Source organism: Crocodylus siamensis, chromosome 1 (assembly GCF_052110815.1).
Source record: "Crocodylus siamensis isolate JL-2025a chromosome 1, ASM5211081v1, whole genome shotgun sequence".
Classification (NCBI taxonomy): Eukaryota; Metazoa; Chordata; order Crocodylia; family Crocodylidae; genus Crocodylus; species Crocodylus siamensis.
Window position 1 is genome coordinate 166,713,792 of NC_143395.1, and position 25,161 is coordinate 166,738,952.

The 25,161-nt window shown below is 47.2% G+C and overlaps 1 protein-coding gene across 2 annotated transcripts in view; it reads left to right on the plus strand.

Moving 5' to 3' along the window:
* Positions 1–58: 58 nt before the first annotated feature.
* AIDA (axin interactor, dorsalization associated) overlaps positions 59–25,161 on the plus strand; it is a 54,085-nt gene continuing 28,982 nt past the window's right edge. For both annotated transcript variants that reach the window (XM_090048462.1, XM_090048470.1), the window contains exons 1-2: positions 59–313; positions 12,446–12,515. In XM_090048462.1, coding sequence (XP_089904588.1) covers positions 204–313; positions 12,446–12,515 — 180 coding nt within the window. In that variant the 5' untranslated portion in view covers positions 59–203. The remainder of the gene's footprint in view (positions 314–12,445; positions 12,516–25,161) is intronic.

The following is a 25,161-nucleotide window of genomic DNA, read 5'->3' on the forward strand; positions in this document are numbered from 1 at the left end:
CACGTAGCGAGGCGGAAATGTCCTTTCCCTTCCGCCTTTGCCTCGGTAGCGATGGCGCCGCGGCCGCGTTCCACCTCCGCCCGCCCGGGGGGCGTGGCCGGCGCAGCCTCCCCTGCTGGGGGCGGGGCGGGGTGGCGGGAGCGGCCGCAGCCCCGCGTGATCCCCGGCCGCCCGGGGCCAGCATGGCGCGCTAGGCTGGGGCTATGTCGGAGGCGGCCCGCAGCCTGCTGCAGCGCTGGGGCGCCAGCTTCAGGCGGGGCACCGACTTCGACTCGTGGGGGCAGCTGGTGGAGGCCATAGACGAGTACCAGATGTGAGTGCCGCCCGCGGGACCCGCGCTGCTTCTGCAGCTCTCGGCAGCTGCCCTGGCTGAGCGCCCCGGCCCGGGGCAGCCCCGGCGCGGCTGGAGGCGTTGGGCTGCCTGGGCCACGTCCTGCGCCCGTCCCGAGCCGGGAGCGGCGGGTGGCTTTCTTGAGGACTGTGGAAGGGGGTTTGGGCGTTGGCGGCGTTTTTAAAAAGCGAAGCAAACGTTTGTCTGTGAGGGGTTGGGCAGCACGGGGGTCGTCCCCCTTTTTCGCGCCAGGACTCATTTGTAAACATCGGTGGCCAGTCCCAACCCAGGAGATAATTTAAGAAGAAACACCCCCTGGGTCTGCTGCTGTCCCTCGCTCCCTGGTCGGGGTGGGTGCAGGCTGGAGTTCTGCCAGTCTTAGTTTCCCGTGTTTTTCTCCTTTAATGGACAATCCATTTTTTAAGTTTGTTCACAACTCTTTTTGGGGGGTTGTGAGCCACGGGTTGAGAAACACTGCACTAGACCTGAGGTCCCTTCTAGCCCTAGTTTTCTGTGATGCTAAGGAGGAGTTGAGATGCTGCTTGGAAATAGAGTAACCCTGGCTCCCCCTTGCTACGCCCTTCCTTGCAGCCAGGGCCTGGATAGTGCTTCTCAACTGAAGGATGGGCACCAATGGTTGCCCCCTGCCCCCTTTTCCCCAAACCAGGTCCTCACTCCAGATGTACATTGGGCCTCCCATTCGCAAGTGGTGACAAAGCTTGTTGTCTCCCAGGTTGCCTCTGAAGCTTGTGGGTAAATCTTCCCCTCTGCTGTTGTGCTAGCATTTGGGGAAGTTTTGGAGTCCCCTCTTGGAACTCATGGAGAAAGTGTGGGGCAAAACCTGGTGGCAGCTGTTAGCATCTCCCAGGAGAATTCAAGCAGCCATACGCACTTAAAGCAGGGTAGATCTGCCTTAGCTTGGGACCTGACTGCACCTGTGATGAGTGAGAAATTAGAGAAAACTGTCCGACTAGGAGAGTGGTGAGGCACTGGAATGGGCTACCCACAGAGGAGGTAGAATCTCTATCCTTAAGGGCGTTTAAGATCCATGTAGACAAAGCCCTGGCTGGGATGATACAGCTGGGGCTGGTCCTGTTTTGAGTAGGGGGCTGGACTAGATGACCTCCTCAGGTCCTTTCCAACCCTCGTTTTCTATGATTCTGACCATGGTTAGGTATTAAACTTGCAGATTGCTTCCCTGTTTCTAAGTGCCTTTGGTGGCTAGGTTATCAAAGTACTCCTGGAACAAAAGCAGCTACTCTTGGATTCCACAGACTTTCTTAAAACATTTGTTTGGTTTCCTAGCTGAGTATCGCACAGTGATAGCAGTTGCCTTGTGACAGGTAAAATGCAAGCAGGTGATTAACACAGGCTCTATCAACAGCTTTTGGGGCACCATTGGTTAAGGTGGCGTTGACTTGCTGGTGGAATCTTGTGAGCAAATGACATTAATTCTTCAGCAGGGTCATGCTTCTTTCCTGAAGAGGTTTCAGTTTCACCGCTGGGTGACTGTGATGCCTGGAAAGGCCTCCCATCTTTTACCTGTAATCGTAATGGCACTTGCTTACAATAAAGGTAGTTAAGTTGCTTTATTCAAATAGCATCCTGGTTGGGCTGTATCCCAGCTTGGCTGTTAAGGAAATACCTGCCATCTGACACTAAAATCTGAGGGTTGCAAGCTCTTTGGTTCAGTCACGGTAAATTTCCCAAGCGAAAATTACAGTATTCCTAGAGAACGGTGGTCTCAGATATGTTGATGATGTATTTAGAACTTAAAACAGGTTGAGGACCAAGACCTTGAGCTGCACTTGAGTGGACTGACTTCCATAGAATATTGGCATGTTATGAATGATGCAGTGTTCTTGTTAGTGATAGGCTTGCTACAGGTTGCACTGTTTGTATTTTAGTGGTGGCCTCTTGGATTGGAAGGTATTCAAATAATTATCTGGGGGAGGGGAGGAAAGCAAGGAACCCTGTAGTCAGACCTCTACCTGGAAATAAAAGTTTTCTCAATCAGAAAGTAAGGGAAGGTGTTCCTAATAAGCTTCCACTATGTGGACATCTATATGAATCAGCTATGATTATGTAGTTTTGAACAATTTGAGCAACTTGAGAGTAGAAGATCTCAGTTCCCAGCCATGAAAGCTTCTCCAAACTTTTAATTCTGACGTCTTTTAATTAAGGTGTGAGATCCTAAAGAATTGTACTCTTATCTCCCCCATTGTTTCTTAAAATACTTAATTCAGATGATGGATCTAGTTTGAGAATTAATGTTCTGATTATTACTAGTTTCCCACAACCATCACTTCTCTTTGCTTAAGACTGATTTGGTTTGGGTACCTTTCATCTATGGCCTTTCCTTCTGCTTTTGCTCTAGGCAGGGAAACATTTCTATCCTAAATGTACAGTGCTATATAAAGGTGTTGGCAGAGTCCATATCTCTTCATAATCCTTACCAGTGATTGTCAGTGGTGACTTAAAAAAGTAAGGGACCTGGGCCCTGCAAAAATACACAAGAGGTAAAGGAGGCTTTTATGTGGAGAGAGAGGGTTGCTACCTGAGGCCAAGCTAGCTCAGTGCATGGTTTTATGCTTGCTTCTCACAAAGGGGAAATCCCAGTGAACATGCATGCTTAGGTCTTCACATTACTACTGGAAGTATAGGAAGCCAGTGCAAAGTATTTATAGAGCTCCTGAAGGAACAAGGCCTGACCTCTCTGGGCATGTCCACACATGCAAGCATGTGTGCTTGCAGCAGCTCAAAAAGAAGTGGTGCAAATTTGAACCGGGGCGCTTTGCCTCAGTGCATGTGCTTGGACATGCACTTTGTTGAGGAGCAAATGGGACAAAATAACCCTGCCTGGCTCCTCCTGGATCTGCAGTCAGGGGGAACTACAGCCCGGGGCCAGCACCTGTCCTGGCCCCAGCGGTATAAAAAGCTGCCCTGTCCTGGCCCCAGCAGTACAAAAAGCTGCCTTGGTAAGTAGCTCAGGGCTACTAGCTCTCAGGAGCTTCTGGGGCCTGGCCAGTTGGTGCCTGGGGACACTACCCCTTGTGCCAGCTGAACTGCTGAAGCAGCCCTGAGAGTTCCCTGCACCCTCTACCCACTGCAGCAGTCTGGCAGTGGGGGCTGCTGCCTGGCTGTGACCTGCTGCATACCTGCCAGACCTGTATGGGGACTGCACAGCCAGTAGAGGCATCTGCCCCTCTGGGCCAGCTGCCAGTAGGCTATGGCTGCAGACATGGTCTCTGTGCAGCACTACTGCCACGTGTGCCCCTGCCCAGCCATCTGCGCAGGTATCGGAAGATGTTCTGGGTGTTGTGCCCTGCACTGAACTGTCAAAGCTTGTCCTCCTGGCCCCATTTGGCCACAGCCAGCTGGGTCCAAGGTGCCAGCTCTGAGCAGGCAGGGTCCTGCCACTGGCCTCCCTAGCAGGAATTGTGGTGTTCCCTATTGGAAAACTGAAAAATCCCTGATAAGAAAAATCCCAAAGTCACCCTGTAAAATACCCCCAAATCCATGTTCTTCCACAAGTAAAAGAAAAGACCACTATAAAGAGAGAGTAAGACAGAGACAGCAATCAGTTGGGCAAACAGTGTGGAAGCCTACCAGTGTCTCTATCATAATAATAAAGTGAACTCTAACTACATTTCTCCCAGACCCCCCCCAATGGTTGCCCTGCCAAGCCCCATCCCCTACTTGTGCCCCCAGGCCTGTGTCTGCCCCCCCAACCCTAGGCACCATCACTTTAAAAAAATACAAAAAGGGGGGGAAAAACAAAACGAGAAAAAGAGCCTCTACTTACCCTAGAAGCAGGGCTTAGGGGGGCTCTGGGGCCTCCTGGCAGAGTCTTCCTGGGCAGTGGCAGGGCAGAAGGGCCCGGGCTGGAGCTGCTGGGGCTGTCCCTCTGCCCCATGCTGTACAGGGGATCCCAGTGAGCCAGATGGTAGCTGAAGTGCTGGTAAGTGCTGAGGTTTTTAGTTTTTTTGGTTTTTTTTTTTGGTATGGGGGTGTGGGGGTAGGGATTGGGGAGCGGGGTGGGGGGGCTGGCCAGAGCAGGGGTCGGGGGGACTGGCGGGGTCAGCAGGGGTCCCTCCCACAGTCCCCATCCCCTGCTTCAGCACCCTCCCCCCCCCCCCCCTTGTTTACCAGCACTGGAGCCCTGGTACTGAACATGTGGTTTGGCAGGCTGAGTGTTCAGCACCAGGGCAAGGAGCCAACCACAGAGATGCTCTGGCAGCCAGAGTGTCTCTGTGGAGGACCCAGCCTCCGGTTGCCTCAGGGCATGGTCCTGGACTGTGCCCTGCCCCGCTTTTTTAAACTTAGGGTTTTTTAGACCTCAGGGGTCTAATTTTCTCCCTGTGCTGCAAACTTGCAGCACAGGGAACATTTTTTTTGTTCCCGCACGTGCCCCTCGCCCCATCTCAAAGGGGTTTGAGATGAGGCAGGAGGTGCATGTGCGTTCGTCTGGACGTACCCTCTGAAGCATCATGACAGTTCAGACTGGCTGGAAAACTTGTGGACTGTGATCTGGACCTTCTCTAAAGATAATGATCTCTGGAATCTCTCTCCTGGCCAGTCCAACTAGAGCAAGTTTAGAGTGGTGCCAGATGCATTTATTTGGATTAATATTTTCTTTTCTTTTTAATATTTTTGACAAATATGGTTGTGCTAACATTTCTACCAGCACAAATGGTTCTCACGCTGCCTGTTTTGAGTGGCATATTGCCTAGCAGCTATGGTGACACATTCCCTATAAAACATTGCTACTATTCAATACTACTGTACATATAACATTTCCTCACACTGGTTAACACATGGCACTGAGTGCAGCCCTGGGTTCTAGTCCAGCCTCTGAGTAAATCACTTAGGTTTTTCTTTGCCGTCCTTCCCTTTCTTCCTAATAGGTGGTAATACCAGTGCCTTGTGGGGTTATGACTTTGTTACACCTTCCATCAAGAAGCCAACAAAGCGCATGTTCAAGCACGTGTGCTGAGGCAAAAAGTCCCGGTTCAAATTTGCACCACTTCTATTTGAGCTGCTGCAAGCACATGTGCTTCTATGTGTGGATGCGCCCAGAGAGGTCAGGCTTTGTTCCTTCAGGAGCTCTATAAATGCTTTGCACTGGCTTCCTTCACTTACAGTAGTAATGCTGAAGACCTAAGCATGCATGTTGTAGCTGCTCCAGTTTTGTGTGTCTGCTTGCTGGGCTTTTTACTTGTCAAGATTCTTTTCCTGACCCTACAAAATTCCCCAGTGGCAAATTGCATAATCTCTTTCTGTCCTTTTTGTTATAATGTTTACTTCACAAGTGATATCAAGCTGGATTCATTTAATAGAGCAAGATACCAGGTGGAAGGAGCTAGAGGAATGCTGGATATTGTTTCTGTTTTGGTGCTGCTTTATTTACAGGGAGTTGCGACAACTGCTACAGGAGTTGCGTTTGTTTAGTTTTCTTTTTCCTTGCTGCAAGGAAATGGGAGTTCTTCCCATGGGTTCTCTCTCAAGCTGTTTCTTAGCTTTGTTTTACTTTCTTGGGCCATTTGCTTAGTGTTCCTTTCCAGTTCAACCCCTTGATACTCCCCTCTCCTTGGTGATGATGGGTGGAGTCTCAGCTCAGGATGTGGTGATTACAGCAGCAAATGTGAGCTAACGTAGTCAATACATTATCAGCCAATCCCTCCCTGTGTTTAGTCTCCGACAGTAGAGAATGTGTAGTTACTACCTGCTGTACCAGCTGCTTTACTCCTAGACCTCTGTCCCTTGTAAAAAGTGTTAGGTGATTCTGAATCTTTCTATAAGTCATTTGCTGGTTTTTCACTACCCTATTCTCCTTTGCAGGCAGTAGAGCTTAGAGCAAATTTTAAAAAAAAAATTGTTTGTGCAAGTGACTGCAGGTTATAAAGGACATTAGTTTCCCAATTTACCCAGAGTAGCATAATATGATAATAGTCCCAAGCCACCCCAAACTGTCCTCTTAAAATGGAGCAAGCAGAGAGGTTGGCATTTTGGTGCTATTCAGAATATAGTTCCCCAAATCCAACAAGAATGCATTTTTGTGATTCAAGGATTTGAAGGCACTTTGTGAGAATCCAGTCCTTAGGAGTTGTAATGTTAATTTTTTAATTTCCATGTGAGCTGCAACCTCGTGCGAAATCATAAAAGTTAGGGAGAAAAAGACCTATTTTGTCAGTCACTCTATTCCAGGGGTGGGCAGTTGTTTTGGCTGGAGGGCCACTTAATGAGATATAGTGAGCTGTTGAGGGCTGCATGGGTAGCATCACCCCTGGTTGCCTTCTTGGGACTGGAAGTTCCGCCCTTAACCACTGACCTGTGCCACTGGAAGTCCCTCACCTTACCCCCTGAAAATACTCCTTTTGAGAGAGGAGGGTTGCCATCTTGGAACCAGAAAAAAATCCAAATCGTACATAAAAGCCAAACACCTACTATAGCCTATTTTAATTTTATTACAAAAAATATTTTTGTTAGAGGTGCACCAGTACATTTGTCCATATTGTATCTGCACCAATAAAAGGAAAATTCACTTGATTGGCAATCGGCTTTTTTTGGTTGATATGGCCAATAATGTCGCCAATAAATGCCACATGCTCATACGCAGCTGGAACATGCACACAGCCAGGAGTGCAAACCGGCAGCTTGGAGAGCAGCGACTGCCAGAAAAGTCTATAGCTGGGGAAGGGGTGGGGGAACAGATCAAGGCCTCTGTGGTGAGGGAGGAAGTGGGGCCCGGACAGGGGCAGATGCTGCCTAGCCAGGGCTGGGCAGTGCACAGGACGGAGTGGCTTGCCAGGGAGGCATGGCATGGGCTTCTGCCGTTGTGTGCACCCCCGGGGAAGGCATGGGGACTATGTACCCCGTGGATCTGGGTGCTGGATGAAGGCAGGCTGCTGCTGCAGACTGGGGCCGGGGGCAGTGTTAGGCTCTTCCTGGTTGGGGGGTGGGTTGGGCTAGGGCTGTGCTCAGGGTGAGTAGCAGTAATGGGAGGAGGGGGCTATGGCATGGGTTACAACCCTAGAATTTGCTGTAGCCACCGTTGTTGCTCCTGTCCCAGCACCACTGCCACTTGCCCCAAGCACAGCCCCAGACCAACCTCCACCCTTGCTGGAGGCAGCCCACCCTTGCCCCGCACACAGATCGGGGGGGCATGTGCTACCCCATGCCTTCCCCAGTGATGTGCAGAGTGGCAGGAGCCCCCTTGGATGAGCCACTCATGGCTCTGTCCCATGCCTGTCCCACCCTGGCTGGGTAGTGCCTGCCCCAGCCTCACTCCCTCCTTCACTGTGGGGTCCTCAGTCTGCCCCCCCCCTTACCTCCTCGACCCTTGCCTCCAACTGTCTTTCCATCTGGTTGCTGCTCTTCAAGCTGCCAGGATGCATATTGACAATTGGATCGGTATCAACCGATATCGCTCACTGATAATTGGCCATCGGTATTGGCCCAAAAAAACTTTATGGGTGGACCCCTAATTTTTGTCATGATTTGTTTGCATAGTGTATACAGAGGTGATTATACAAGAGTAAGACTTTATTTTTTAGTTATTATGCATTGTGTGTGGGGGGGGATGTTGGTGCGGTGTGTATGTATATTTGGGGAGTTGTGGGGACAGGGTGTGAATGTGTGGCTTTTGTGGGGTGTGAGGGACTGTGGGGAGGGGTTGTGGACCCCCTGCACCCTTCCTCCCATGGCGTGTAGCCCCCAGCTTTGGCCAGCGCTGCACACGCCTCTATCATGGGGGCTGTGCACCATGCATGTGCAGTTCCTGAGCTCCTGTGGCACTGGGACTGAAGCTCTGTGCTGCCACCTCCCTCAGCCCCTTGTTCCCTGCCCCTGCCCAATTGCAGCTCCTCTTCCCCACCGCTTCCCTGCTTGCTGCCTAAAATGAGTGGGATGCTGGGGAAGTAGAGCAGGTCCCTGGGGGCTGCTGCAGCAGCAGTAGCCCTGGCCGGAAGCTTCTGCTGGCTGGGCCCTTCCACCCAAGAGGATAAGAGCCTGATCCCATAGGGTATGTTGGGAAGCAGGAGTGTATATATGTCGGCCCCTCGCTCCCATCCTAGTGGGTGGAAGGGCTGGGTGGGGCACAAATAATTGGCTGGTGTCCATGGGTAAGAAGTGCCTGGCGGGCTGCATGCTGCCCATAGGCTGTATTTTGCCCTCCCCGATCTATTTCCTAGAGTCTGTTTTCAAATACTATGAAAGAATTCAACATAGACAGAGCTCTCACTTGCAGAAATCTTGTCTCTCCTGTTAGTAGTTGGTTTCATCCCATTACTTCTAATTACCCCATCATGCTACCATAAATAAATACCATATAGCATCAACTTATAATCAGAACAATATGTTCAGGTTAAATTTAAGGGAAAGTAACTGTTTCCCTGAGTATGTTGATAACTAAACTATAAAGATCTTTACAGCTATTGCTCTTGCAGAATTCCACCAGAGAATAAAATAACCAAGGGTTAAATGCACTGAAAGTACTAAAGTAAAAACTAGTAGAAAAAAGGAATTCTGCCGTGGTATTTTTATTGCATGTACAAAAATATCGCAGCAAATCAAGACTATGGGAAACCTGATTATAGGTTGATCCCACTTATAAATCACGTGTAATCACTTTTATTTTCTGTTATTAATATTTCTTTTGGAGGGCGAAAAGGTAGACTTAATGGCAGAACATTGCAGTACTCTGTCATACTTATTCTCCTTATAAGTTGTGGGTTTCTTTATTCCACACATTTTTTTCCTTAGCAATATTCTCAGAATCAAGCTCTAAGAACTGTCTAGTCCTAGTCAAATCATTATGTGTTGACACACTAGATACCTTGCAAGTAGCAAAGCCCCTTGACAAGCTAAACCCTTAATCACTGCTAGTACATCAGTCCCTTCAGTGTTCCTGTTCTCCCTTCTGTCTTTTCTGTGCTTTGACAGTACTGGCATATCCCTAGTGATGAGATGCTTAGAATTGCTGTGTGCTATTTTCCAGTCCTGGAGTATATGACCAAAAGCTTACTAAAAAGTAGTTAAATGAGCTGGTTCTGAATTTTTGTTGGTGTTGTTCTTGGAGAAACATGGACTATTCAGATTTGTAAAGGAGAATTTTTCAGGTGGTTAGCCAGATGCTCCCTTAACCCTGGCATGTCAAATTTCCCTCTAATTTCTTCCAAAGAAAGGAAAACCGGCACTGTTCCCTCTGATATGAAGGAAAATCTGGGGCTGAGGGAGCACTGACTAAAGATGATTGGTAATGGGATTTAGGACTTTACCCTTGGCTCGCTATCAAGACTGAAAAATGTTGGCTGTGATAAAGTTCATATTAGCGGCCTAATGAAAGACATTCCAGTTTTTCCGGGGCCATGTAGATGGGGTTGCCTTCTCAACTCCAGGAAGCAGTTCTTTTGGAGTTGGTGGAGCTTGGGAAAGTCTGCCTCTTTACATGTTATGTGAGCACAGGTCTTCTGTGCTGTCAGTCTGATGCCTGGGCACGATGTGATATCCTACAAATCAAAAAATGCCTAGTTTTTCTTTCAGAATGCAGCTGCCGTTGCCAAGTACTGAAGTATGGCATCTGAGCATTGCATTATTTCTTACTTCTGCAGCTGATCAGGGTGTGTAGCATTTCACAGACATTCTCAAAATGGGAACGGGAAAATCGGGTTAAGCTGTTGCTTATTTAATGTTACCATTTAAAAAGAGATGCTTTCTATCATGTAACTGTTTTTTTTTCTGCTTGCTTTTTTTAGTATTGTATCTTAACTGTATTGTATTGTCTCTAACTAGTTTGTTCTTTGTGTGTAGTATTTTGACTTGCTTTCTTGTCTGTAGGCAAAGTGTCTAATTGTTTGGGTGGTAAGGCACTGGTAAGAAATTAAAGTCTAGCCTTAGTTTCTCACTGTAAGTATGGTGCAGCCACTTAGACTTAGTTACACATGTAAGTTAGACTTAGTAGGTATGGTTAAAGTATTTGGGAAGTGAGAGGCATTTGGTTGGTATGTTTTTGATTTGAGTACAGCAGAAACCAAAGCCCAAGACAGATTGCCTAGTTTGTCAAGGCTAAGCCTGAGGTTCCCCAAAAAATCTCTTGCAAGCAGGAATTCTGGTTTTCTCTGATTTTAAAAAATCCCCTATTTTCAGTTACAAAGAGTAACCCCAAATCCACCCTTTTTGTGAGTTAAAATGAAACATATCTGTATCTATATTAGTGGGATTTCATTTAAATCCCAGAAAAATGTGGATTTGGGGTTACCTTTTTTAACAGAAAATTGGGGATTTTTTTAATTGGAGAAAAACAGGATCCCTGCTTTTAAGTGTTCTTTTCCTTGCTTGGCTAGCTCTACCTTTTTGGTACTTTGATTAGCCCTCTTAATGCCACCTACTTGTTCACGGTAAACCATCAGCTTTTAAGCTCTACTATAATAGTTTAGTAAAGAAAATTGTGCATTTAAACCAATAAAGGTTCAATAAACTGTGATGAGCCAAATAAATGCATATTGTCCATTCATTCAGTAACTTCTTCAGATGTAGCTCAGAGTGTTTTAAGCAATGCTAAAGAATAGTTTTCCCCATCTGAGAATGAAGGATGAAGCACAGAAAAGTTTGAGTGACATCTTGGACAAGTCAAGTCGTCTATCAGCAGCTGTCTCCCAGTGTCCAGTTCATCCCTGCTCATTATGCTAGCCTCTGCCAAGCATGCTCATTTATGGTTGTAGATGCTGAGGTTTGATTAAAAGCCTTCCAGAATGCATTTGGGGGACCTGGCACATGCAGTTGTCCCTGTCCGTGGTCTGTTGTTTTTGCTTGAAGCTTCTTTTAAACCTGTTGTATTACCTGATGTTTAAGCAACAGTAAAAGCTGCAAAAATGGGGGAAGCTGAGGTGCAGGAGGCTAAGTGATTTCACTGTGATACCTTGGACAGATCACTGGTGGTCAGGAGCAAATTCTGAGACCGTGTTTTTACTAGACATCCACTCTTGAGTCCTTTCGGGAATAATCCCAAATATGTCTTTTCTACATGAGAAGATGTCCCTTACATCAGTGTTTCTCAGCCTGTGGTACGCATACGCCTAGGGGTACGCGAGACACGGGCAGGGGACATGCGGGTGCTGTGTTTTGAGTTTGGCCTGCCCCCTGCCTGGCAGGTTGGAGGCATCTTTGCCTGTTCAGGCTGGAAGTTCCAGCTGCTGCCACGTCTAGTGCGCCAGGGCTTTCACATGGGCTGCTTTGCCCCAGGCCGGGTCCAAGAGGAAAAAAGTGGGACTCTGCTCGTGTCAGCAAAACCGGAAGTGCCATGGTGGGACTTCTGGTTTCACTTTTTCTGCATTGATTGGCAGGTGGTACGTAAGGTACCAAAGGTTGAGAACCACTGCCTTACATCATTTGTTGGTCCCTTAAACAGTGGCATGGGTAAAATGACTCTTTGACACTGAGCTCATTCTAATTTTTTTTAGGAGGCCTGAAAGATGTGGGGGGTTTTTGGTACACATGAAAACTATTGTGTGCTGTCTTGTATTTCATGAAGGGGCAAGGTTTTCTTTAAAATAGTTACACTGGAGAGAGTCAAATTTTGCTGGAAGATGTGGTGTCCCAATAATCTTCCTTTTAAATGAAGGAGTGGCTGGGTTCAATCTCGTAGAGATCTCTTTTCTCCAGAATCTGTTTGTTTGAAGTTCAATGTGTATTTAATAAAGTTAGATTAAAATCATTATTTTGATTCTTGCGATGTGATCTACTGACTGGAGAATTACCAACACTAAAACATCCTCCAATGTAAAAAAGACCTGGATTTCTGAAGAAAAATATTTAGAAAATGTTTTCAGAGACTTGTTTTCAGCTCTCTTGTCTCTACTTTGGAAAAATGCAATCTTCCTTTCCATGTAACCTTTCAGGAAGTTCACCATCTTTAGGGTAACAATGTAACTACTATTATTTCCGCATTAAGGGGGTTTTATGGTGTGATACAGAGATGGAATATGACAATACGTAGCACTTGAGCTATGTAAGTGGTTTGCAGCTGGCACTGGTGTCTGCATGCTGCAAGGTGGGATTCTTTGTGTTGTTCCTAGTTTACCAAAATACTTTCCTTTTTTCTTTTCCCTCATCCAGATTAGCACGACATCTACAGAAAGAGGCCCAATCTCAACACAATAATTCAGAATTCACAGAAGATCAAAAGGTAACTGATAGTATTTGTTCAATCCTGTGGGGGTCTAAAGCACTGATCACCTATAAGGCCCATTGACACTAATGCAAGGCCAGGGGTTTTTGGGTGTCATAGGTAAGGGGCTTCTGTTTTTCTTCTCCCTTGAATTATACAGTACTGTGACACAATGTTTGCTATCATCAGAGATGGCAGATGCTCTGTTGGCCAGATTGTAAAACATTCAATACTGCAGAGTCTTTTATAACCAAGATTTTTCTTTTTGGGTAACCTCTTAATAACTAGCTTCTAGAACTTCAGCAAAAAATAACTGTAAAATACAAACACAAAATATCTGGAATGGTATATGCAATTCAGTAGGTGGGCAGGACTTTAATTTAACACGTAACACCTGATTGGAAAGACTGCTGCCAAAAATGCTTTAATAGGCATTTAGAGTCCTTATTGTTTACTCTTTCAGAAGGGTGAAGCATTTTGCTTCCTTGTCTTGTTTTCTTACGTGAGCAAGGCTGGGATTTTTGTCTATTGTCATCGTCTTCACCATCTGCCGTAAAGATGGCAAGTCAGTCAGCAACACGGAAGTCCTTTGACAAGCTCAGGAGGCTTGTCAGTGAGGCCCTAAGGGACCATGACCCCAGGGAGAGGGGAGTTCAAGAAGAGTGAATTCTAGGGAGTGATCCTCAATGCACAAGCTAAGTATATTCCATCTCAAAGGAAAGGCAGCAAGAGGGCACAGCAGCCCCCCTGGCTCTCCAGGGACCTGGCAGACCTAAGGCTAAAAAGAAAAGCCTACAAAGGATGGAGGATGGGATTCATCTCCAAGGAGGATTATTCTGCACTGGTCCGGTCCTGCAGAGGGCAAACCAGGAAAGCCAAAGCTGCAACTGAACTCCAACTAGCTTTGAGCAACAAGGACAATAAAAAGTCCTTTTTCAGATATGTGGGGAGCTGGAGGGAAAGCAAGGGCAACATTGGACCCCTGCTGAACCAGATGGGGCAACTGACAACTGACGCCCAGGAAAAAGCTAACCTATTAAATGGGTACTTTGTGTCAGTCTTTCATCAGTCCCATGGGACACCCATGCCCACCACAAGGCAGGGAGGTCCGGGTGGGGGAGATCCCTTACCCTCCATAAATGCTGACCTTGTGAAGGAACGTCTTGAAAAGCTGGATTCCTTCAAGTCAGCCGGCCCTGACAATCTATGCCCCAGGGTACTCAAGGAGCTGGTGAGCGTCATAGCCCAGCCCCTGGCACGGATCTTTGAAAACCCTGGGGCTCTGGTGTAGTGCCTGAAGACTGGAAGAAGGCCAATGTGGTGCCTATCTTCAGGAAAGGGAGGAAAGTGGATCCGGCTAACTATAGGCCCATCAGCCTGACTTCTATCCCGGGGAAGATCTTAGAAAAGTTTATTAAAGAGGCCATCCTTCATGGACTGGCCAACACCAACATCCTAAGGGATAGTCAACACGGGTTTGTTGCAGGTAGGTCTTGCTTGACCAATCTCATTTCCTTTTCTGACCAAGTGACCTATCCACCTGGACAAGGGAAAAGAGATTGATGTCATATATCTTGACTTCAGAAAAGCTTCTGATCTGGTATCCCATGATCACCTCTTGGTCAAACTGGCCAGTTGTGGTCTTGGGTCCACCACGATCCACTGGCTGGGAAACTGGCTCCATGGTCAGACTCAGAGGGTTGTAATTGATGGCAGTCGCTCATCATGGTGTCCTGTGACCAGTGGGGTCCCTCAAGGCTCTGTCCTTGGACCCATATTGTTCAACATCTTCATTAATGATGTGGACATTGGAGTCAGAAGCGGACTGGCCAAGTTCGCCAATGACATCAAACTTTGGGGCAAAGCATCCATGCCAGAAGACAGGCGGGTGATCCAGGCTGACCTGGACAAGCTCAGCAAATGGGCAGATGAGAACCTGATGGTGTTTAACACCAAAAAATGCAAGGTTCTCCACCTTGGGAAGAAAAGCCTGCAGCATCCTTATAGGCCTGACAGTACTACGCTGGCTAACACTACAGAAGAAAGAGACTTGGGGGTCATGATTGACCACAAGATGAACATGAGCCTGCAATGCAATGCTGCAGCTAGTAAAGCGACGAAAATGCTGGCTTGCATCCATAGGTGCTTCTCGGGCAAATCCTGGGACGTCATTCTCCCCTTGTACTTGGCCTTGGTGAGGCCGCAGCTGGAGTACTTCATCCAGTTTTGGGCTCCACAATTCAAAAAGGATGTGGAGAAGCTTGAGAGAGTCCAGAGGAGAGCTGCGCGCATGATCAGAGATCAGGAAAACAGACCTTACAGCGACAGACTGAGAGCCATGGGGCTCTTTAGCCTGGAAAAGCGGAGGCTCAGGTGTGATCTGATGGCCATCTATAAGTTTATCAGGGATGACCACCAGTTACTGGGGGAACATTTGTTCACCAGAGCGCCCCAAGGGATGACGAAGTTGAATGGTTATAAACTACTATGTGAACGTTTCAGGCTGGACATAAGGAAGAATTTCTTTACTGTCCGAGCCCCCAAGGTCTGGAACAGCCTGCCATCGGAGGTGGTTCAAGCACCTACATTGAACACCTTCAAGAGCAAATTGGATGCTTATCTTGCTGGGATCCTATGACCCCAGCTGACTTCCTGCCCTTTGGGTGGGGGGCTGGACTTGATCTTCTGAGGTCCCTTCCAGCCCTAATGTCTATGAAATATTAACAGAGTCTGGAAATATAAAATGTATTAGATTTTCTAAACTTTGACAACCAGTTTTATTGAAAGGAAAACAACAAGTGAAAAATAAAATGCTTCTGGAATATATAAGTGCTCTTGCATAGTTTCTTGTATCTTGTGGAGGGGCAAGGTTTTCTTATGGATAATGACACTGTGGAGAATACATGGAATTCCAGGTATTTAAATAGGATTATTCACAGGAGTGACTAGTTCACTTGGGGAACAGGTGATTTTTCTAGCACACACATGCCTTGATGATGAGAGTTACAGAATTAAGGGAGAAGTGTGGCTGGGGTTTTAAGAAGCAATGTTTCCCTATGTTTACTATACTGAGAGACCCCTTTATGTAGGCTAGGTTTTACCTCCTTTTCCATAATACATACTAGTATCAAAACAAGTGTGGACCTTCCAGCTCCCCTTTATCTAGACATAGGCCACTGATAGACAGTGGGGAGGAACCCAGTTCTTTATGGAAAAAGAAAGTGCATCAGTTTGACTTGGCTCGCCCAATGTCTTTACAGATCATGAGCTTCAGCAGGGCTTTTTGGGGCTTTTATCTAATGCCTGATTCAGTTGAATAGCTTATTAGATAAAAAGCATCAAAAAGCCCCACTGAGGCACATGATCTCTACAGATGTTGGGCGAGTCAGGTCAAACTGATGTGTTGCCTCTTCTGGTCATGTGCTGTGCAAAGTTGTTCTAGAGTATTTGGTTAGTTGTTGGATAAAAAGTTGATCTTACCTAGGACAGGTTATGATTTAACAACTTGTTCTCTTCATGGTGTGTGTCATCATAGGCTTCATTATTTCCAGATAATTCCCAAGATGGATTCCTTGAATTTTGTGCACAGTGCCTTCCATAAAACCAAGGAAAATAGGTGGCAGGAAAGGCTACATCTAGAGAAGCTGCCTTTGAGAATATGACTAAGCTCTTAGGTTAGGGAGGGTATGCAGTGCTGAAGACTATACATCTCTCATCAGGCATCTCTCATCAAGAGATAAGAGACAAACAGGCTTATGGTTCTGTGATGAGCAGGTTGTACAACTAAACAAATAGGCAGTTGTCATTTTGATCTGATGCAGAGTGGGACTGTGAAGATCTGTTTCCCAGATAAACATAGCTAACCAGTGTCTGTCTTTACACTATGTGCTGATTAACTTTAAATATATTTTAAGGTTCTATTTGTAGGGCTTTCAAGTGGGTGTTATTAGATGCCTTCAGTCTCTGTGCATAATCAAACTTGGAGTTATTTGGGAAATCATTGTTTCTCCCGCTTTTCACTGAGAAACCATCACTAGTCACAAGAACAGTGTGGGTGTTGGTTTGTGATTTTTCTTTCTCCCTCCTCTCTTACTACACCTAAAGTAAAGTCCTAAAATTTAATTCCAGCATGATCAAGTTTAGTCTTTGGGACACCCCCCAAACATGAATGAAGAGCATTCTCAGACCTTTAGTGCAAGGGTTTGAGTTTTTAGTAAGAATCTTCCAGTTGTTTAAACTTCTGCTTTTTGTTTACACCTCTCCTATTCATTTGCTTAAACAGCCTGGCTAAAAATCGTGTTCTCATTCAAGTAGGTTTCTTGTCCTTGATATTGGTGACCTGCTTGCTAGTGCTTTAATCCCACATTAGTCATCTAGGATAAAAATGGGTAGACGGGATGTAAATTTCTAAGATTATTATTATTATTTTTTAAAGAAGCTTTCCCCCAAACACTCAAAAGATATTTGGAGATGAGGAAGCCCAAAAGGCTTTTCAGATGCAGAGGGTAAAATGGATGTGCTTCTGTCTCCCCCTCCCCTTCACACTCTGCAGTAGTTCCACTTATGCTGCTAATATATCTTCTATAGTGCTTACTTTCTTGTACCCTGTGACACCCTTAGATGCATTTCACAGGGCAGCAGGACACTCCTGAAAGCTTGGCAGGGGGTGGTGCGTGGGTCTCAGTGCTGGCAGGGGTTGCTAGGTAGGACAGATTGGGGAGTGTAAGAGTGGGGCATTAGATCCCTGCAGGAGGCGGAAATGGGTGACAAGGGCCACTGGTTCGAAGACTGGTACCAAGTGAAGACAGTAAGGACAGAACCGTGCTGTACCCTGCTCTTCCTGCTGCCCACTCCCTCCACCCCTAGTCTATACCTGGGGATGGGGTTTGGTGAGCATAGCTCTTACTGCTGCTTCCCTGGAGACTCAAATGCCAGTGATTGGAACTGTTGTTCCCCACTCCCCTCCCACTTGTTTCAGGAGCACGGGAGGAATGGGGCAATGAGCTGGGCTGAAAAAGTATGGCCCTGCATCTGTCTGCAGCAGAGTGCACTGCTCAGAGCACAGGGCTGATCAATGCAGGGGAAAGGGGCTGTGCGTTTCAGTCTGGCTAGTTCCCTTGCTCTTTCCATGCTCCCAGAGTGGTGGGGATGATGCTGAGACACTGGGGTGGGTGCAGAGTGCCCAGTGTGTGGAGGAGCCAGTGCCTACCTCTTATTGCAGGGACTGGGCACTATTTCACTCCAGTTAGGAATCATTGATATAGAGCACTGGTTTTCAGCCTGTGGTCTGCAGACCACTGTGGTTCAACAGACTATGCCTAAAGGGTCTGCAAAAGGTGACTACAATTAATCAAAAGTGTGTGAATACCCACACTTATAATTCTAAGGGGTCTGCACCTCCATTTGAAATTTCCAAAGGGGTCTGCTCCTCCATTCAACACTTTTTAAGGGGCCACAGATGAAAAAAGTTTTCTAGAACATTAATGAGTACTACCTCTGTCCATTAATCAGTTTACTTGGTGTCTGAAGGAATTTGCTAAAGATATCTGTGCTGAGCTAGGGACAGAAGTTACACACAAACTGGTATAAGCAATTGGAAACCAATTCAGATCTGTAACACTTAAGTTCAGTGCACATAAATTGCTTTCAAAATCACTGAAACTGGTTTAAGATAAACCTGGATGGATTTAGTATGAGACTTAACTGATTTAGGTTAAATAGGTTTATTGAAATTCTGTCCCAGATCCCCTCCAGATTCAAGTTAACTCTGTCCCCCAGCATCCCAGAATACTTCGCTCCTCCCTTGCAAACATACCCTCGCAGGGTGGGTTGGCTAGCTTTGTCCCAAGCTGTCTGCTCCAGCCCTAGCACACCCTGGTTTCTGCCCTGGGCCACTGCAGGCATGTGGTTGCATTTCTGGAATCGGTAGGAATGTCTGGACACTTGCTTATCAGTTCAGACTATGTGGTTTAGACTAACCTGCCAAGATTCAGTTGATTCAGCCTTGGTCTTTTTGACTGTCTATACTTAGCCTTGGGAGTGCAAATGGTTGAATGTACTACACACAAACTCTTTGTTGTTATTCTGCCTTCCCTTCTAGCAGTTGGCTGACAGAGTCTTTCTATTGAAACAGGAATCTTTAAAATTGTATGCTTCTTTCAGCTACATGGAGGAAAAAGGGCTGTCACCAAAATAGATCATTCCAGGATCTGTTGTGTAATGGGAGTCATGATTCCCTTCCAGTGTCTGTTGCTGGACCTAAAGTGGTCAGAACAAGAATTTCCATTCCCTGTGCTCTCCTCTCCTTTGTCATCATTGCTGTTGGCTTGGATAACTGATGGTGTTGATGAAGAGGCCAATGTTACAAGTACAGTAGACTTTCTTGAGAGGATCCCCAAGGAGTATAGACTTAGAAGATCATCAGTTGTGTCTAAATTGAGTCAATTTGCAGCAAGTTGAGGCTGTGCAGCACTTCTATCAACTACCATATTTAACTGAATCAGAATTTGACAACCCCACAATAATTGGTTCTATATATAAGAAAATTATAAATTGGTTACAACTTTCCAGCTATATAATCTAATTATAGGAGGGTTGTCTTAAATTTATCCTTCCTCCCCACCCCCCATGCCCTCTGCTGGTACAGTAGGGAAAGTAGTGGCTGGGGAGTGAGGGGGGTCAAGTGGCCCCCTTACCCTCTGCCCCTTCCACTTCTTCCCCCTGCAACCTTCCTGTCCATTGTCCCCCCCCACCACCTACATTCCCCCTTGCTCCCCACAGTCTCTGCTTTTTCTCCTCCCCTCTTCCTCCTTCCCCGATTACTCTCAGGGGCTGTTTGAGCAGTGTTCCCTCCCTGGTCAAGGAGTACGGCACATGGAAGCGTGGCTCCCACTGCGGACATTGACCATGCACCACACAGCAGCATTGGTGCTGGTGATTGGCGAGGCAGAGAGAGAGTTTGTGTGCTCTGTGCCTAGGAGGGAGTTCAGCCTGAGCCAGACCCCAACTGTGCCTGACAGTAAAGTTGTGGGGAAGGACACAGGGCAGGGGCAAAAGCTGCAGAGAACAAGCTGTGTGGAGGGGTTCAAGGCTCAGGGCCAGAGTCAGAACAACAGCATGCACCTGTCCCCCACCCCCTTGGCTTTGTATGTGGATCTGAGATGAGTGGGATTTTTTTCCCCATGCTGATTGGGGTTGAGAGGACCTCATCTTAGATGTGAGTAAATATGATGATGGCTCCTTGTACAGAAGCTTGGCAAGATGTGGGCCTTGAAAACTTAACTCAGCCATAAGAAGTAGACCTTCTGGCTCTTCTCCTTCACTCAGTTTTTTGGAAGATACCTTCTTAAATCTTGAGCTAGCGTAATCTGTGTTCTATTAATTGATGTGTTATACAAGAGGAGGTATTTGCCTCCATTGTGGTGGAGCCAGTAGATGTGAGAACAAAGGAGACAGCTATGCATTGATTTTTGGCTGTGTATGTCAGCTTGCCCTTGTATAAGGTGCTGTTGTTCCCACTCAGGTCTCCACACCCAGTCTGTGGCCTCTGCTCATGCAAACATTTTTAGTCCTTTTTTTTGGTAATATGTTTGGTTTTGTGCAGTGCTGGAAATGGGGGGGGGGAAGAGTTGTGTGCTGAAACATCAGCATAGTTGTACAATTTTAGCATGAATCATTAAACTACTGGTCTGTTAACAACTTAGATCTCTTAAAGCAAAGCTCCACTCGGGATCTCTCTATGTAAACATCTTACACGGCATTACAGTTCACTTTGTCATTAATCGCACAACAGCCCTGACTAAACCTTTACAGCTAGACCAACTGACTTTGTTTTTTCCTTTCTTTCTAACCACAGTTTATATTAAAGTTGGGTCTTAATTGCTTTGACAGGCAGAATTAATTATAACTTCAGTATTGTTAATGAGATACTAAGGGTTTTTATTGCTGGAAAAGGAGCCCTTGCATGGAATAGTTGAAGCTGAAAATGATAGCAGTGTTTAGCTGCATTTTTTACTTTTGGGTTGGGTGTGGTCCTTTAAAAAATAGTTATGAATAATGCCTGTTGGTATCTTGCCATAATTCAATAGATTCCATATAAAACCTATTCTTTACTATTTTAAACCTCTGAATCTTTCTTAACAACACTAAAAACAGATTGACTTGTCATTCTTCAACTCCCAGGAGCCTAATGCACTTTGAAATGATCTGCTCCATTGCAGAGGGTTAGCTGGTTATATTGGGCAGCTGTACAAATGCTGTCTTCAGGATAGGGAACGGTGGCTCTGTTAAGGTTATCAGTTAATCACTGAGGGAGGGACTAGCAAGTTAAGCTACATTTTATAAAATTTCATTTACATGTTGGCCCTGATGTAAATGATGTATCTGCATGACAACACAAGGAAGAGCAGAGAGAAATTCTGTTTATATGTTCTGCCGACGTTGCACAGTGCAGGAGATCCTTAGTGTTTTGGTCATCTTGCAAGCTTTTTGTCCTCACCCTCCAGTATAACTGGGAGCCCTAATCTAACACTGGTTTGGCAGGCTCTCTGCTCCCCGTTTGGCACCCCAGACCTTAGAAAGAGGTGGCTCTGTGATCATTTTAGAATTACATTTGGGAGATTCTTTTCCTGAAGGGAGTTCTGCAGATTTTTGGGTTGTTTTCAGCTGTAGCGAGTTGTTGCCAGTGCCACTGCTAGGCTGACTAGAGGGACTGAAACATCTTTTCCTGGAGCTGGCAGACTGCTTGTTTAGAACTGCTGTCATCTACATGCCTTCCTCGCCCTGGGATTGAAATTCTGCCGTGAATCAAATTAAATGGATGGATGTTGAACCTCCTTAGCTAAATGTCCCCAAGTATATGCTAAAGAGGAATGAACATGCTTCTTTGTCCTTACGCACAATCATTTGGGAAACAAAGGTTTCCAATCTGTTTATCCTCCCTAGATTTCTCTAATATGTGGTAGTTGTTGATTAGATGTCAAGGAGACAAAACTTTTTTGGCACCAATTAAAGACTGTGGAATGATCTCCTACTGAAATCAAGGAGTATCATCAGCCTCACTATCTTTTTGCAATCTGTGGGTCACACTGCGACTGACCCCCTGTGCTGTCCCTGCAGCATCAGGTCCAGCCTGTGCTCCACACCCATCATGCACTGGCCCCAGGGCTTGCTGTACATGTAGCGTGGGGCTGGCACAGGGCGCATGCTACTCATGGCGTGTGGGCTGGACCTGGCACTGGAAGCAGTATGGGGGGGTTCATTTGGGGTGCCTCATACAGCCTGTGCCTTGGACCACTTGTGCCATGTGTAGTGCCAGGTCCAGCCTGCACAACATGGGTAGTGCCAGCCCTGAGGCCAGAACATGCTGCACATGATGCATGGGGCTGGAGTGGCAGCGCACACTGCATGCAGTCCAAGGGGCCAGCATGGGGTACACACTGCATGTGGCTCCTGGCTACATTGGCCCTTCACTGGTTCTGGAGTGGCTTTGGAACCAGCATGCAGGGCCAGTCCAGTGGAGTGCTGCATATGCGTATGCTCTGGGTCAAGGGTGGGCAGTTATTTGGGCAGGAGAGTCACCTAACGAGTTTTGGTGAGCTGTTGCAGGCCATGCACATGTGCATGCACACACTCATATGGGCACATGCACAAGCTCCCTGCTGTTCTTCCTTCAGCTCCTCCCCTGCCCTGAGTCCTTGGCATGTGTCCAGGTCAGGCAGGAGCTGCAACAGCTGCACCCATGTAGCCTGAAGCAATGTGTGGGAACACAACGTGGCACCATCCGCCTGCTTGGAGACTTGGGGCGGGGGGTGCAGGAAGAAGTGGGGCCGAGAGCTGCAGGTTATCCAGGCCTTGTAAGGCTAGTGCTGTGTTCCTCCTCCTTGCAGCCCCTCCCCACCCCAAGTCCCCAGCATGTGGCTGAGCCAGGCTGGTGCTGCACTGTGCTACCGCATACTGCTTGAAGCCATGTGGGCGCAGCTGAAGTGACTGGTGTGGCTTCTGCCTTATCTGGTCGTGTGCTGGAGACTCGGGGTCAGGCAGGAGCCATGCCAGGGTCAGGTAGGAGCTGCATCAGCCACTCCAGCTGCACCATTGTGGCATGGCCTGAAGCAGCAAGTGGAAACGCAGTGCGGTATGGCATTAGCAGCACCCACACCCCTACCAGGACCTAGGCTGGCCCAGCAGGGTCTGGATAACCCACAGCTTCTGGCCCTCTTCCCCCTTTACCCCCTCGCCCACTAGCTGGTAGAACCATACCTGAGCTTCAACTCTTGCCAAGGGCTGGACTGTCTAGTGTGTGAATAGCCGCAGGGTTGGAGCTGCGCACAGGCAGTGTCCCCTGCCTTGCGACCTATGCTGGAGCCTGTGGAGCAGGGCAGGGTGGGCTGAGCCAGAGAGGAGAGTGGCTCCAGGCCGAGCCAGAGCTGCTGCTGAAGCTGGTTTCAGAAAGGGAAGGGAGAAGTGTGAGGGGCACCGAAAGCTAGGGCGCCCATGGGCTGGATACAGTTCTCCTTCAGAGGAGTAGCCACAAGCTGGATAGAATCATTTGGTGGGGCAAATCTGGCCTGCAGGCCATTATTTTGGCTGCTGATGCCCTGGTGTGTGCTGCGCATGTGGCCAGTCCAGCCTGTGTGCTGCGTGCAGAACATGGGGCTAGGGCTAGGGCTGGTGCATGGGGTCAGTCCAGTGACCCACAGGCTGGATTGTACAGCTTCATGGGCATCCTGGCTGTAGCATGTTTTTAAATTGGTGGTACTGAAGATTGTCTGCTATGGGGTTTTCTTTCCAGCTTTCTATAATGTGTTTTTGAAAGTGGAGAGGTTGGGGAAAGATCTGAAGGAGATGATAAATAGAAAGATTCATCTTTGTGGAAGGTCTTATGTACAGCTCCTGCTTTTTCATCCACAGATAGATAAGTTGAGATCGCTTAGGGCATGATTCTCAAACTGAAATTATATCAGTGGGCCATATTCCTTCCCAGCAGCCAGGGGGTGGGTCACTGGGTTGCAGGGCTTCTCACCATGGCTATGCTGTAAGTGTGGCCAGCATTTAGGGGGTTAATGCTGCTTCTGTTAATGCCAACCTGATTAAAAAATGTGAATTGGGCAGTGTCATTAACCCCCGAGTGGTGGCTGTGCTGACATGGCAGCTCTGCTAGCTGTGTTGAGCAGCCCCGTTTGCCAAGTGACCTGCTTCTGCAGGCTGTATGTTGGACGCCCCTCTCTTGGGGAATGCTTGTTGCTGTAATTCTACCAAAGCATCACAAACATTGCTTGTGTGCAACATAACTTTTGTTTGCTGGTTTCTGAGTAGTGGGCTTTTCAAGGTGGAGTAAGTTAAGATGTATAGACTCTGTACAAGAAGTTAAGTAAATGTAGTCCATTTTTCAAGACTCCACTTGAACACCTATACCTTTGCTATTCCTTAAGTATGTCAGTTATTGGTTTGCAACTAAAATAAGTGAGGGAAAGATGAAGAGCAAGAACATAGTTGATTTTTGGGGAGGGGGTTGGTAAAAATATATAGATATATCTACAGATAGAAATATAGAGATATCTCTATCTACAATCCTTGTCTCACAACGCACAAGAAAACTTTCACCCATTACAAAAAAAATGCACCCATGCGCCCGTACAAAGGCCCTCTGGCCACCTGAACCCATTACAATATCCGCATTGCATGAAACGCACACAAAACAAATAATCATATCCTGGTCCCTCAGACCAGGCAACACTTCCATTCCTTCTCTTCCCCGCTTGTGGAGTCACATACTCAGTTCAAGTGTCCTCTCTGTCGTTGTCGCTCCAGCTCCTGCTAGAGGACCCACTGCTGCGGTCTCTGTCCTCTGTTTTGCTTGTCCCTTTCCCTTCTTTGCTGCCACCGTCCCCTTTTCCACTTGGGGGACATTGGATGATCCTGTGCCAGGTGACTTGGGCAACATCCTCCACTACCGGTTTCTGGTAGTAGGTCTGGAGTTTGCTTGGAGCCATTTTCATGCAGCCCGCTACCTCTACATCTGCTTGCCTATGCAACAGCAGATTCCTGGCCTTCCACAGGGTGCTCCTGATGCAGGACGCAAACTGGTTGAAACAGGGTGCCAGGCTCCCCTGATGTTTGGCGAGTGCCCGTACAGTGCTGCTTCTCTGGCTAGCCAGTTGATGCCGGTCACCACTTCGCAGAGCTGTTTCACCCTTTTCCATACCTCCTGGGCACAGGTGCAGAGCCAGAGGAGGTGGTCGATCATCTTGGTGGCCCTGTGGTAGTTGGGCCACGGACAGCTGGGTCTCACCAAGTGCCCCTATCTATGTCTCTGGGCCGTCACTGGTAGATTTTTGTTTAAGGGAAGTTTTTTAAGAGTAAGAAATGATCAAAAAATGCTGCAGACCTGCTCCTGAAGGATTGCCTGCCTGTGACTCGCATTGGAAAGCCACCGGGTACTTTCATTTCTTAAACTCAGGGTGGGTAGTCAGTGATTCCTGGAAGGGCAGATTGGAACAAATTATTTCAGAAGATGATAAATTGTTGTTCCATTACATTCCTTATCACTCCCAAAGTAATTAGGTTTATAAGCAACTTGGTGTGGGAAGCTGTACCCTAATCTCTGTAGTTCATTCAGTCTTGACATTTTTTCATATCAAGGAGCTGTATCAAAGGAGTTCAGTTA